Below are 13,331 nucleotides of genomic sequence, written 5' to 3' on the forward strand. Positions count from 1 at the left end.
CTAGCAGGAGCCTCAGAAGCAAAGTGAGAGAATTTTAATTTATTTTCTTAGGCAAAAGATCAGTAGAGGGGAAAAAGGGGTTGACTGACACAGCAACTTTCCCTGGGATCTTGGGGTAGGAGAAGATTTTAGGGTAGGAGGAGAAGGGAATTTCATGGGACCATGAAGTTCATCAGTGGAGCAAAGACTAACAATGTAGATCTATGAAAAACGTTTTCTAGAGCAGCATCAGCCCTACATGCTGTGGTGTCAAGTGAAATAATAGAATTGTTCTTCCTTCTCCTTATCCATTTGTTCTTGGCTGTGCTTTTTCTTCTTCCTGGCAGGTGGGTTGGAACGAAACATCGGCCTCTTGCCGCTCTGCAGAGGAAGAAGCGGCGCGTGCATCAGTGCTGTGTTGGAGTAGCATGTCTGAACCACGCAGCTAAAGCTGCTTCATGCTGCCAGGCTCTCCTGCTGCGAGGCGCCATGGCCCCTTGCTGTCTGTTTTCTAGGCAGGTTTCAGTGTGTCTGTTAAGTGTGTTTTTTCTATTAGAAAATGAGTGTCAAGCACCTGAAGGCCGTGCATGTGCTCGTGCTTCAGCTTCTACAACGTACTGTTGCACGTGCAACTGGTTTCTGACTAAAGCCTTATTTGTGCTATCTCAAGAGGAAGGGAAGTTGCGAGTACAAAGAAATATCTGAGGGAGCCTGCAGAACCCCAATATTTTATCTTGGGTAAAGGGGCAGGGACTCATGGCGCCTGTTCTCAATGGCCGATGCTGTCACCGGCTTGGCGTGTGACTGAGAACTGGGATGTCCTCACTGTCGTGTTGACCTCTGAAACGTGCAGCAGGAGCCATGGCCTGAAGCTCCGCACTGTGCCTCCTGAGGAGCCAAAGCTCAGTTTGGCGTAATGCGGAACATGCCAAAAAAGGTATGGTTTGATGGTATGGCTGGGCTGATCTAGGGCCTTGCTGCCATTGTCAGGAGTGTCTTGCTGCTGCCTGGTTCCTCATTTGCTGATTTTCATGCTTTTTTTAATACTGCCAAGTTAACGAGTTGAAATGAGCTTACTGAGAAAATTGGCAAATAATGGAGGGGGCCATGTGGTCAAGACAGAAGGACAGGAGAAGGATGATGGAAGGACACTGAGCTAGAATAACTCGCAGTATAACTGACTTCCCAGCAGTCGCTTAAGTTACATCAGTCCTTTAAATTGGGCTACACCTGAGTATGGCTGCCATCCCCACCCAGCTACAGAGGCCCCTAGTAACACTCTTCCCTTAAACGCTTGATGTTCAAATACCCCCAGCTTCTCTGAAGTGGGCTATTGAGGCGAGGTGTTCCTATGGATTACTGCACTTACCTTTTTTTTTATAGTTGCCTGTGATCTTTCCAGGGCCTTTGCAATCTTTCCTCCTGCTGCTGCTTCTGTTGTCTCAGCTTTTCCTCTCTGAGCCTTTCAAAGGGAGCAGATAAAGGATGGGTTAAATGTGGTGTGCAGCTACACCGAATATGCTTTTGACACACAGCATCAACATCTAACATTACATCTTACGTCTAACAGTGTAAGACCACTGGAGCCCAGGGGTTTGGGTATAGCCGATGCTGGAGTTTGTTGCTGTGAAGGCGGTAAGAGGGAAACGCTGCAGTTGATCCTACTCTTTCTGGAGTGAGGGGTGGAAAAAGCATGTCAAGCTTTGCAAATGGAGACGTCAGACAGTTGTTCTCTGTTACAGACATGCTCTGTACCACCTTCAGCAGGTGACATGCTCTACAGTTGGTCGGGATGCTCACCAGCTTTGTGGGTGAACGATGCTTATTGTGTCTTAAGTTCCCACCAGTGCAACCAAGTATGGAGCGTACAGATTTGAGTAGGAGAGTTTTACATCCATGGAGCTACGCTTTGCCTAAATGGGCACAGTGGAGGCCAACACTGTTAACTGGCTCCAATTCCCTGTGGAAATGAAGTGCTGGAAGAGAAATGGGCTCAAGCTATGGAACACTGCGGTGGAGAGGAAATGAATTCTTAACCTTGTGATCTTCAGGAAAATTGTAAGTGCTCTTTGAAGGTTTTGTTTGTTTGTTTGTTTTTTGTTTGGTTGGTTTTGCTTTTTATTGGGGTGTGTGGGTGTGTGTGTGTCAGATTCCTTCCTGAATTCTCCTCCATCCCCAGAGTAAAATAAATGTGTGTCTTATTTCTTTTGTAAGTTAAGAGTGCAAAACTGTTCACAGAACATCAGGAAGAAGCATCACACCCTTTCTACTATAAAGGTGAAGAAAGATGCAGAGAAAGAGAGGAAGTAGGGGGGAAATGTCACTGTTCTGGCTTTAAATCCTCACGCTACTTTTTTTTTCTTTTCTCTGCTGGGTCTGATTCACCTGAGGATGGCCAGATACAATCAGCTGTCCAGTTGCATCTTTGCTATTTGTGAGAGGAAATTTGATGTGTGTAACTGAGCCAAAAGGAATGTGTCTCATCTCAGAACCTAAATCTATTGTGTTAATTGGCCACTATTTAATAATACAAGTTAAACTTAAGAATTTTGTAGAAGAAACATTTGAAAGCTGGCATTGCTGACAAATGCCCTTATGTACTTATTGAAGCCTGACAAAATATCAGGGCATGTCAGACTTTGAGTGTGTTAAATAACTAGAGGAGTAATTTTCTATCTGATCAGTTTAAATATTATTACTGCAAATTGCCTTCTTAAAATGATGATTCTCATCATTGAATCTGTTTTTGTTTGGGGTTTTGGGTGGTTTTTTTTTTATTATTCTTCCAGATCTAGCCCTTTTCTAATGTAGCTTCCAGGTCTTTTCTAATGTAGCTGTGGGCTGCTGCTCGCTGATCAGGAGATGCAAGTACTATGAACGTGAAACCCTTACAGAAATAAAATGGGATGGATTGGTCACATGGGCTTTCAGATTGCTGTTACAGCTTCCTGGGTTGATCTGACAAATTTGGCTCTTTCAGTGGCTTTGCTTTTGGCTGTAAACATTTAAAAATAGAGGCCCCATTTCCAGAAGAGGGTCTTGTCTTACCTTAACCTCCGTTCCTTCTTTTTGGCTTTCTCAGCCTGTTGTATCTTTGCTGGTGGGATTTTCTCCAGGTTGTCCAGTAAATCATAGAGCTGTTTTTCTATCACCATTAGCATCTGCACTGTCTGCAAGTTTGCCTCATTTTCTCCGGTGCAGTGGCAATAGACATCCAGCACCTTCTTGTTCAGGCTTGTGAGCATTTTGTCCTAGAGATGAGAGGAGATATGGTGAGAGGCACAGCTGGGTTCTGCCCAGTAGAACCACAACATCCCTCCAAAAGCAAAGGCAATCAGTACACTTTAATTCCCTCAACAAGACTCAATTGCTTGTTTCCCGGTTTGCTCAGCACCAGTGCCTGGGACAGATGTCTATTGAGCCATTTTTCTGTTGGTCTCATCTTCCCAGCTGTGCTGTGGCCTGGGACATGTTGCAGCTGCCCGGTTGCCTCTGCGAGCCCTATTCCCACCTTGCAGCAGCTGCATGGAGCAGACACGTTTGCCCGAGCTTGCTGCCTCAGCAGTGCCCCAAACCTGCCCTTGCTCTAGCTCCATTGCTGAGAAACAGTGCTGATCCCTCCCCAGTGCAACCAACCGTCTGCTTTTTTCCCAGGATGGATATGGCTGGTGGAGAGGAACTGTTTATGCACATGCTAACCTCCCTTGCCTTGATCTCAGGATGTACCTGGTCATCAGCTTTGTGTTCTCCAGAGGAAAAGAGGTGAACTTTGAACTTCAGATCTGCTACTCTCTCTTCTTCCTTGGCGATGGAGGATTTGAGGGTGACTACCTGCTGTTTCAGCTCTGCTAACTTCTTCTCCCTAGGCCAAGAGAGAAAGGAGGTATTTTGAAAGGGCATCTCTGAAACACATGACTCCTCTGCTGCTTTCCAGCCTGGGCCCGTCCCTCCTGCTGCCGGCAGATGGAGGTAACACTTCATGCCATTTCTAGGGAACTTGCACCCACAGCTCTGAGAGCAGAGGGAACTTGTGATTTTTCTGGAATAACAGTTACTGTGCTAGTGTGGGGGAGGGAGAAGTAGCATAGCTAAACAGTCAAGATTTTTTAATAAGTCAAGGGGGGAAGTAGATTACCTTTAAAAACTTTCAGAAGGGGATAAGCTACACTTCAAATGGGAATATGTGTGTCTACCCGCCATTGAAATACTATATTGTAATTACACTTGGGTTCCCTGCTGGCTTCCTCTAGGAAGGGTTTGCATTGAGTTGGAATAGGTGCTGGTCTGGATCGCTCCAGGACGTGCCTTGTTTCTTCCTTTGATCTTTCTTTATGAGAATTACACGATACTTCTGGCTTATGTCCACTGCAGGATGCTAAATGCATCAGTTCCCCCACCTGTGCCTTGAGGACTAAGGAACTAGTCCCAAGCTCAAGTCCTATCTCCTAAATTACATAGATGGGACACTTTCCTAGGAGCTCACAAGATGGTGAGTTGGATGGGCTGCAGCTGGGCTCTAAGCTATGAGAAAGAGACTCTTGTGTGCTGCATGAACAGCATTACGTGTCGTCTGCAGCATGCAGCCTGATGGTGAGGTGCTAGTAGGGGGAAGACGGGGTCCCTTATGTTTGAAAGCTGGGGCACAGGGACCCCCTCCCACCACCTGCAGGGTTATACTTACATGCTTTCGTGTGTGGTGAGGAAAGTGTGTTGGACCTTGTCCAAACTTTCCTCAATCTCCTGGGAATTCTGGATGAAGGACAAGTTCTCTTCCTCCATCTCCGTGAAAATAGACAGCAGTTGTTGGGGATCAGTAAAATACAACTCAGGCTCCTGCAGTGGAAAACAGATATGATGAGTTTTTGTCCCTCTCTAGCTTCTCTTCCATTAAACTACATGGAGGTTGGTCTGCACCAGCCCTAGCTGTTCAAATGCTCTCCCATGTAGCGAGGTCTGTGACTGTCCACGTACAAATGTCTCCCACCTTCCTGCCATGTGCGTAGCTTTACCCTGCCTCAGTAGCTCACCCCCAAAACAAGTTGCATTTTGGGGAGTAAAAAGTGGTGCAAACACCTGTGAGTGGGAACACTTCAATTTCAGACATAAAACAGTAACTTCATTGTTACGACAAATGCTGTTATAACAAAATTTCCCATTATATGATGTCATAACTTGTTGGGGGATGGCAAGCTTTGAGATGATGGTAGGTTTTTGGAAAGTGGAGGAGGAAAGTTAAACTAAGGTATTTATAATACGCGTTGCTAAAACATGAACACTTATGAATGTGTAAACATACATTTATAATTAGTGGCTACAGTAACTCCTCAATACTATAATGAATGGTTAGAAGGTGAGAGAAATTAGTAACATCAATAAATGACACAGGACAAACAGAAAGTGCAAGTATTTCAACACGAGACTTCTGACCTCATCTTCGTCCGAGCAGGTTTTGCTTTCTGCATCCTCCAATGAACTTCTGAAAAAGCATTTTGTGTATCAGGCCCTTAGAGAAATGACAGCTCAAAGGAGACCTTGTTAGTGAATTATGAACACTGTTGTTGTTTGCTGTAGCTGTTTGCTCCTGAACAGTCCTTTGCACGTTCACATGTTTGGCCCCCCCATGGCTGTGGGCTATTTGGAGGTCAGTAGGAGCTAGGGGTCACACAAACATGTGGCGTGGGAGCTGTGTCTGTCCACAAGCAAGCTGCCTTTTGAGCTGCTCTGGGCTCTGCTGGCCAGCAGGGTCGGGACGTGACGCATAAACCTGAACTGAGGGTGTTGATCCAAATGCCTTTAAACTCAATGGGAGGCTTTGGCTCTTGGGCAATGAGAAGGCAGAGGTAAAAGCCGTATTTAAAAGGCTCAGGCAGCAGTGCAGCAAGTGCAGAGAAAGCCTTGTGCTCCGTGTGGGATATGGTACTGCTTCTAAACAACATGGTGTAGCCACCATGGGAGTCTGGCGTTTTTACCTGCCCTGGGAGAAGGTTGTTGAATGGTTCTTCCTCTGCATAGCATACTACCATTAACCAGCAGTGCAGCCTCTTCCCTGCTCAGCCCCAGGGGCAAGCCAGCACAAGAGCTACAAGAGCAAGGCAAGAGGTGCCTGACTGATGTTGGCAGCAGAGCCTGCTCATCACCTTCACTTGCACCTGGTGTCACCCTGTGCCATGGAGGGGTGAAAAACCTCCATTTGCATCCTCTTAGTGCCAGCCCCACTTGTGTCCGCATCGTTCCTGCCATGTGGCAGCAGCCCAGTAATTGCAGTGGCTTCACAAGGGGTGGCACACAGCAGCCCTGCTTGGGAGAACCTGGCACCTGCAATGCTTTGAGTGGAGGCACAGCAAATGGCCCTGCAAGCAATGACTTACTGCAAACTCTGTTGATAGCCAGGTTTTTTGGCCTTAGGAGACTCACCAGCCACTCACACTTTGCTTTTCCAAGCAATTGCTTTCTTTGCCTCAAGAAGCTGGAGCTGGTCATACTTGTCTCATACTCCCACCTGGCCCTCCTCTTCTCAGGCTGGCCCTGCCTACGTTACAGCAGTGTTACTCTGCCTGCATCCCGGCACATACTGTCTGAAGGCTCTTACTGAAAGTAGACAGTCAATGCCATGTGGGTCTACAGTGACCTTGGACCTTCATTAATGGCAAAACAACAGGCAGCTATTTGCATGGCAGCTGTGACCACCAGTGGGAACCAGTATCTTGGCCACAGAGAAGCTTTGCTCCAGGACAAATGCCCAAGGTCTATGATTCCTCTTGGGGTTACCTCAAGGCCCAAATTCTTTGGGCAAGGCTCTCAGCAGAGGATTTGAGGATGGAGCTCTGTTGGAGTAGGTACATAGGTACTGACTTGCACGCCTGATGGCTTTCTACTGGTATTTTGATTTGTTTCAATAAGACCCAGATCTCAGCATGCTCACAGCGAAGGTGAGGAGTAGGTTTCCTCTATACTGAATCCCAGTCAGTTGAGTGCTCTCTACAGTACTTAAGTCTGTTGTTTGCATTGTCTTGTACTCACAGTTTTCTTGTTGATAGAGGCTTCAGGAAGTTTTTGAGCTGTGACCTGATCTCATGTAATGACCTGAAATCCAAACTTTTTGAAGACAGCAGCGAACTTGACACATCTATATAACTGGTACTATAGGGACTGGCAGCGTTTGTCCTGGCCATCAGACCCTGGCCTGGAGACAAGAAGAGATGTACACTTAGAGCATGGGGCTGTCCCAGTGAGGACTGGGCAGCTCTTCCCTGGCACTTACCCTGCTCTGCGGTGGTGGGAGGCGAGACACTTTCTTCATTAGCTTTGGGTGCTGTTTCCAAATCCTTTTCCTTTGTGTGCTTTTTTCCATGTTCCTCCTGCCACTCTTTCGGAGATAGTTCATAGAGGAAGTCCCTGTACATCTTATACTCCTGCAAAGTATTCTTGAATCTGGATATATCACTGGGTTGAGAGAAGTGGACAAAGTTTGTTAGCAGGGAGGAAAGCCCCTGTTTGAACAGGTTCTTTCTATGCTCTCTCTGTGGTTCCTCATGTGGAAGCTGGTCACATCTCTGTGGCCAGACCCTTGCTGTGGCACTGGACTTGCTAATTTGGGAATTTTTACTTGAAAATTAATGAGAAATCTTGCCAGCTCAACTCATATTGGGAATTATAATTTTTTTTTTTTTATATCTTTCCCCATGTCACCATTAAAATGCATTACTTAGTTTTGTTTGGTTTTTAATCTGAGACCAGGCATTTAATTTTGGTTTTGGAATACTTATACTTTTTAAAAATATCATTAAAAAACTAGTTGAGTTGTTTTAGAAACAAAGCCAGCATCTGGAAAACAAAAGCTGAAACATTTTGCCTCTTAAAATTGAACATTTTTAGAAATCTTTTTCCCCGATTCCCTTTTTCGCCAAGGACTGTGAGGGTATAGCACCGCAGGGGCTGTTAAAGGCTAGGCAGGAATAGTGCGCAACTGTTACCTTTGGAGGTTCTCTATTTGGGAAGTGATTGCCTGGATCTCCGTTATTTTCTTTGTCTTTGCTGCAGTTTCTTTTTCAGCACTAGGCAAGAATGCATAAACGTAAGCCATAAAACAATTTAGCAGTAAGTGGGTAGTGAAATGAGGTGCCTATAAAACAGAGAAAAAGATGCGGGGGGAGTGCTAGAAATCTCTCTTATAGATGTGTCTCAGGTCATGCTTGGCTCCTGCCTGAAGGTCCTGCTTGTGTTGGCAAAGAGAGTATGGGGTCCCAGCAACGCTTCCAGGTTAAGGCCTCCCTAATTTGGCTGCTGCTGAGCATCAATTGCTGCTTTGCCCTTGTGATACCTGTAATGGGCCAAAGTGCTCAACTTGCTTCACTTAGGGGACTGTTCCTGCTGTGAGGGGTTGGGCAGAAGCATCCTCCTCTCGTAAGGGTGTTGTGAGAAGAGTGGAAGTGGTGGGGTCAACAGCAGGTTCCTCACTGCAGCCAAATCAAGGGCTTTTGCAATGAGGGGATTCCCCAGCTATTGTTCTCCTTCCTCTCTTTCACTGAATGTGTGGGGAAAAAGTGCCACCAGGACGTAACTCTGGGCCAACTCAGACATAGAGCATTTGCTAGCAAAAACTCTGCAGGGAGGTCAAGCAAAAGACCTCCTGTGTCCAGCGCAAAAGAGCACACGGGTGGTTCCCTCAACTTTCATTACATTTTCAGGGCTTGAACAGAGTTTTTATGGTTCTCCTTCAGGAACTCATCAAACATGGCAGCATCCTTCTCCAGGTAGTATTCAGCCTTTTCCAGTTTTCTTTCCTCATTCTTTGCTACGTTCTCCATCCTTTGAATCTCATCTCGCTTTACTGCCATGGCATACTGAAATGAACCCAAAAGGCAACACAGTTACATTGGTTGGTTGATTTTAAAGGTATGTTGGTTTAGCTTTGTTCTTGGTTACCTTATTGCCTTATAGTTGTTGGCGGAGAGGGTAAGGATTTCAAACCAAGGTATGTGTCTTAGTGCAAACTAGGTACATAGAGGCTAGGAGATATTTCAGAAGTAACACAGCAAATAGGCAGTGAAATTAAAGACAGAATGCAGAAGTCCCAGCACTGCATTAACTCCTGGCTGACAAAGATTGATTCAGTTGTGTTACAGCACAATGATAGAGGTGAATAATGGGGATATTCCAGCACAGCTCCCTTATTTTGAGTTCAGAATGGCTCCCAGCTATAATTTATGTATAGGACAGCAGGAGCCAAAAGGGCAGTATATCTGTGCATCTCACAAATTAAATAGTTGCATGGCTGCTACTGGATAGTGCGAATGACCTATGTTCCTTTCTTTCTTGGTTGGGGGTTGCTGGGCTGTAGACTATGAGTGTCTTTAACACAGGACTTGGACAATCGTTTCATGAGGTCTGATGTGTACTTCCTTGGTATGATCTCTAGGCAATGGATCTCGGGAAAAAAAACAAAACAAAGCAACACAGGGAAGAATAATTAAATTAACAGAAAGTAACATTCTTAAAGCCAAGTACCTCAAGTAAAAATATCTCTCTTCTGTCATTTATGTAGTCATGGAAGGTCTCCTTTTCTAATGGGTAATCTGAAATTAGGATATAAAGTTAATCAGACCAGAGGGGGAAATACAGCCAAGGCAAAACATAGTGAATATGTAGGCTGCTGTGAGCATGGATGTGGCTGGCGTTGGAGTCAGCAATACTGATTATTTTATTATAGTTTTGACCTTGTTTAGGATCAGTTTCGTATGGGCTTTCATGGAGTAAAACCAGGTAGAATGGAGTGGAGAATCTGGTCCTTACAAAGGTCAATGTCCTCTAGACATTAATGACAAAGCTACTCCTCACGTCAGAGGCAGAAAATTTAGGCCCACATCCACTAAAATCCAACTTTAGGAAATGTCACCATGACACAAGGTCCTGCAAACTCTCAGCTGATTCCGAGAGCTCCCAGCTACTGTGAAGGACAGAGGGGATGGTGGAACCCAGGCTACTGTGGTGGGGGTAACACATGCTCTGTATGTAAATGCATGAGATGGAGATGACCCAGCCACATAGAGGTTGGCAATATGCAGCATATAGCTATTGTGTCTACAAGAGCTCACCAAAGTCAGCTAGAGCTAACTGCTATTCCCATCCCCTCTTTGATTTTCGCTTTAGGCTGTTACCCAGCTGAGCAGCACCACTACAAAGACAGTAACTGTTCTCTACCTTTTTTAATGGCTATCTTCCATGAAAGACTCTCCTGAAGAGTTTTCAGTCTCTCTTCATTTGTTGCCTGTTTTCTGGCCTCCTCTTCTTCCTCCTTTTGCAGAGCTTTCCTGAACCCTTTCTGCTTTGCTTTTATTTTAGTGGAGTAAGTCATTTTCTCATGGATTTTCATGGTCTTCATCCTTTCACGTTCCTATGAGAAGTCAGTTACGTGGACAGTTTATGCGCTTTGTTTGCTGTGGTTTCTAAAGACATGAGTGGTTATTCACAGTCTAGAAATTTGCAGGCTACTGATACCCTGCTGATGCATGTTTGCCTAGTTTATCTGACTAATCCCAATGATATTCTCTCTTGCGGCAACCAAAACACTTGATTTCTTAGCATTTTTTCTCATTGGTTTGTTGATTTGTATTCTGCATCCAGCCACCAGCTGTGCCAGTTTGTACCTACTCAGTGTCCTCATTTTTCCTTCCTGGATTATTCTTGGGACAGAATGGAAATTTTCAGAGATTCATCCTTCAAGTCCCCTAGTAAAAGGGAACAACAGGACAGCCCACGCTCAATACCGACTCAGGCCAACTTTCACAAAGGCATGTAAACCTTCAAGTTCGGATTGAGAGGATCTATTCAAACCCACTCCAGAGCTTTCTGGGGGATATAAGGTTGTTCATACTCAGTGCTTTCACATGGGCTGAAGTGTATTTCATGGCTGTCTGCACAGTTTGGGCATGGGTTAGGCTGAGGACATCACTCAGCAGACATCCTTAGTGCACTTCTTCCTAAGTCTTTCCTCATACTTATATAGTGACCTTCAACCCAAGCGAAAACCAGGCTGTATCAGTCATCAATGTGAGGTGAAAAGACTTGCTTAAGCTTGTTTGGAGCCCTCCCTTTGTGATTTAGAAACAAAGACCTCTTGCTTCCACACTACTGCCTGGTTTCTGCAACCACGTGCAACAATCAGACCTCTCAGAGGTGCAACAACCTCTCCATGACTTCCCACCCCCTTTGGATTGCATGCCCTAAGGAAAGTCCACTGCAGAAATAAGAAAGAAAGAGACATTCCTGAGACGCAGCTCTCTGATCTGGTGGATTGCAGTTCCCTATCTTATGGAGAGAAACCTAAGGCATGAAACCCATGTCGTCCTTCTTCCTGGGCATTCATTTTGTTGGCAGTTCAGAAGAAGGTCACATCAAACATTGGAATACAGCTTCCCAAGCAGAAAGCCAAGCCTGTTGAAGTGGAAAGCAAGAGATCTTGCACCAAACTTTATGTAGAAATCAATGCTAACAGCACTGGCAGGTATCATCTCCAGGAACAGGAATGAGTGGTAAATCTACCTTGAAGTAAGTAAACAAAGTGACAATATCCAGATTTTGCACTAGCAACCAGCCAGCCTGTGCTCAGATCTGCTCTTGGTAAAGTTAATCTCTCATCATGGACTTCAGTGGACTTGAAGCTGATCTGGGGTGAAATTTGACAGCTGTTATTTCTCTCATGCACTAAATTTTGGTATTATATTGGTTGGTTGCCTGCCCTAGTGAACCGCTTGTATATACATTGGCCTAAAGCACGTATACATACCGCCTTAGCCTTTTTTCTTTCCTTGTCCCTTATTAAGAAAATATCGATATCTGGAGGAATTGTAAATGGATTTTTCATTGGGTTTTCTTCATCCTCTTCTGGGCTTTCTGCAAAAAATGGGTGAGGATGTAGAAGACGTGAGGCAGAATATCAGGACCCAGTGCAAAGGGACTCTGATCTGCTGCATCATGCCTGAAGGGTGGGCAGCTGTGCTCACGGCTGCAGGTGTCTAAAAATGCTGAGTCAAGAGCAGGGAGCTGGATAGGGCTTATAAGAAGCCAAAGTATCGTTTATGTCACTTGACCATATCTGCTGATCAGCTCAGGATTTCAGCCAGGGATTTTTGTAAGTCTGGAGCTATTTTACCCATCTCATCTGATTGTGGGCAGAAGAGTCTGAGTGCAGGCCTCTCCTTTGACATAACAACGAAAAGCTGCCAGAGCATCGTGACCTTACCTGACAGCACAAGCTGGGTTTCCATTCCAGGTTTGGAAGAGAGACTTCTAGACGTTGACTCTGTATGTGGAGATGGCATGTTTGACCCTAGCCCAAGGAAAACCATAAACAAATCAATCAGTTGGGACCTGCCAGTAACTGATGCAGTAGGTTTTACAGCAGTGATGGGCCTAGGGGCTTTCTGGATCTTAACAACTGAGCCTTTTGTGTCTGTAGGAATTAACAAAAAGCTTCAGTAAACTGGAAAATATTTGAGTTCTGACCCCCAAAAGGAGGTGTTCATGCCTGGCTTATGTGAAAGCTGTGTAAAACACAGTCCTCCTTACACACACACTGATGGGAAAGCAAAGACAAAACAATTTGGAGATAACAAGTAACTCAAGTCCCTTGCCTCTTGTTCCACCCGCATCTCCAGCTCTGATCCACACTCATACTTTTTCATCCTCCTATCGCTGGTTCACAAGCAACATTTTTACTCTCTAAAGCTCTTACCAGTAATTGCTTCAGCACTGTGGGTTTCTTGTGATAAGGCTGAATGATTGTCGGACAGCACAGACATGCTGTAGGGAGCTCTGTCGTGTTTAATTTTAGGCTGGCAAACTGTTGAAGGTTAGTTTTTTGTTTCTCTGAATCGAGTCTCTTTTTGTAGTCTTTGCTATGGGTCCTAGGGGAAAAGGCATAATTGTAATGATCTCACTTACAAAGAACAGATAGACCATTGTTAAAGTTATCCTTCAATCAACAAAGGCAGCAAGCTGGGTCCAGTGAGGTATTAGTTCAATCGATGCATTCCTGATCTGCACTGGTATAAGACACAGCAGAAAATACCCTCTTCCGCTTGCACTAGTTTTAAGGCTATTTTAGAACATCATTTTCTTCCTCTGAACTGCCTCCAGTTTTTATGTATTTTGAGCTAAACTCATCTGGCCTAATTTCCATGTACGTCCTTGGTGCTTTGTGTTTGCTATTGGCTGTGTTTCTGCAGCTGCCCAATTAGTATCTTATTCTTCGGAGGTGTCAAACTTTTGCTGTTGATGAGACACAGAGGCTGAGGTAGAATTTAGACTGTTTGAATACATCCCAAATGTTTTCTCTCTCCTTTTCAGTTCTT

The 13,331-nt window shown here is 45.0% G+C and overlaps 1 protein-coding gene across 1 annotated transcript; it reads right to left on the reverse strand.

The window, feature by feature from the left end:
• Nucleotides 1–74: 74 nt before the first annotated feature.
• On the reverse strand, nt 75–12,779 carry CFAP100 (cilia and flagella associated protein 100). Its single transcript, XM_050904816.1, is given in 15 exon segments — nt 75–360; nt 1,349–1,383; nt 1,386–1,441; nt 3,028–3,230; nt 3,706–3,841; nt 4,661–4,812; nt 5,407–5,455; nt 7,000–7,422; nt 7,953–8,033; nt 8,659–8,822; nt 9,487–9,554; nt 10,180–10,372; nt 11,765–11,862; nt 12,221–12,307; nt 12,707–12,779. Coding segments are annotated over 15 exon segments (1,929 nt in total). The 3' UTR covers nt 75–249.
• Between the last annotated feature and the right edge of the window lie 552 nt (nt 12,780–13,331).

The sequence above is a fragment of the Gymnogyps californianus genome, chromosome 13 (assembly GCF_018139145.2).
Source record: "Gymnogyps californianus isolate 813 chromosome 13, ASM1813914v2, whole genome shotgun sequence".
In the NCBI taxonomy this organism is placed as follows: domain Eukaryota; kingdom Metazoa; phylum Chordata; class Aves; order Accipitriformes; family Cathartidae; genus Gymnogyps; species Gymnogyps californianus.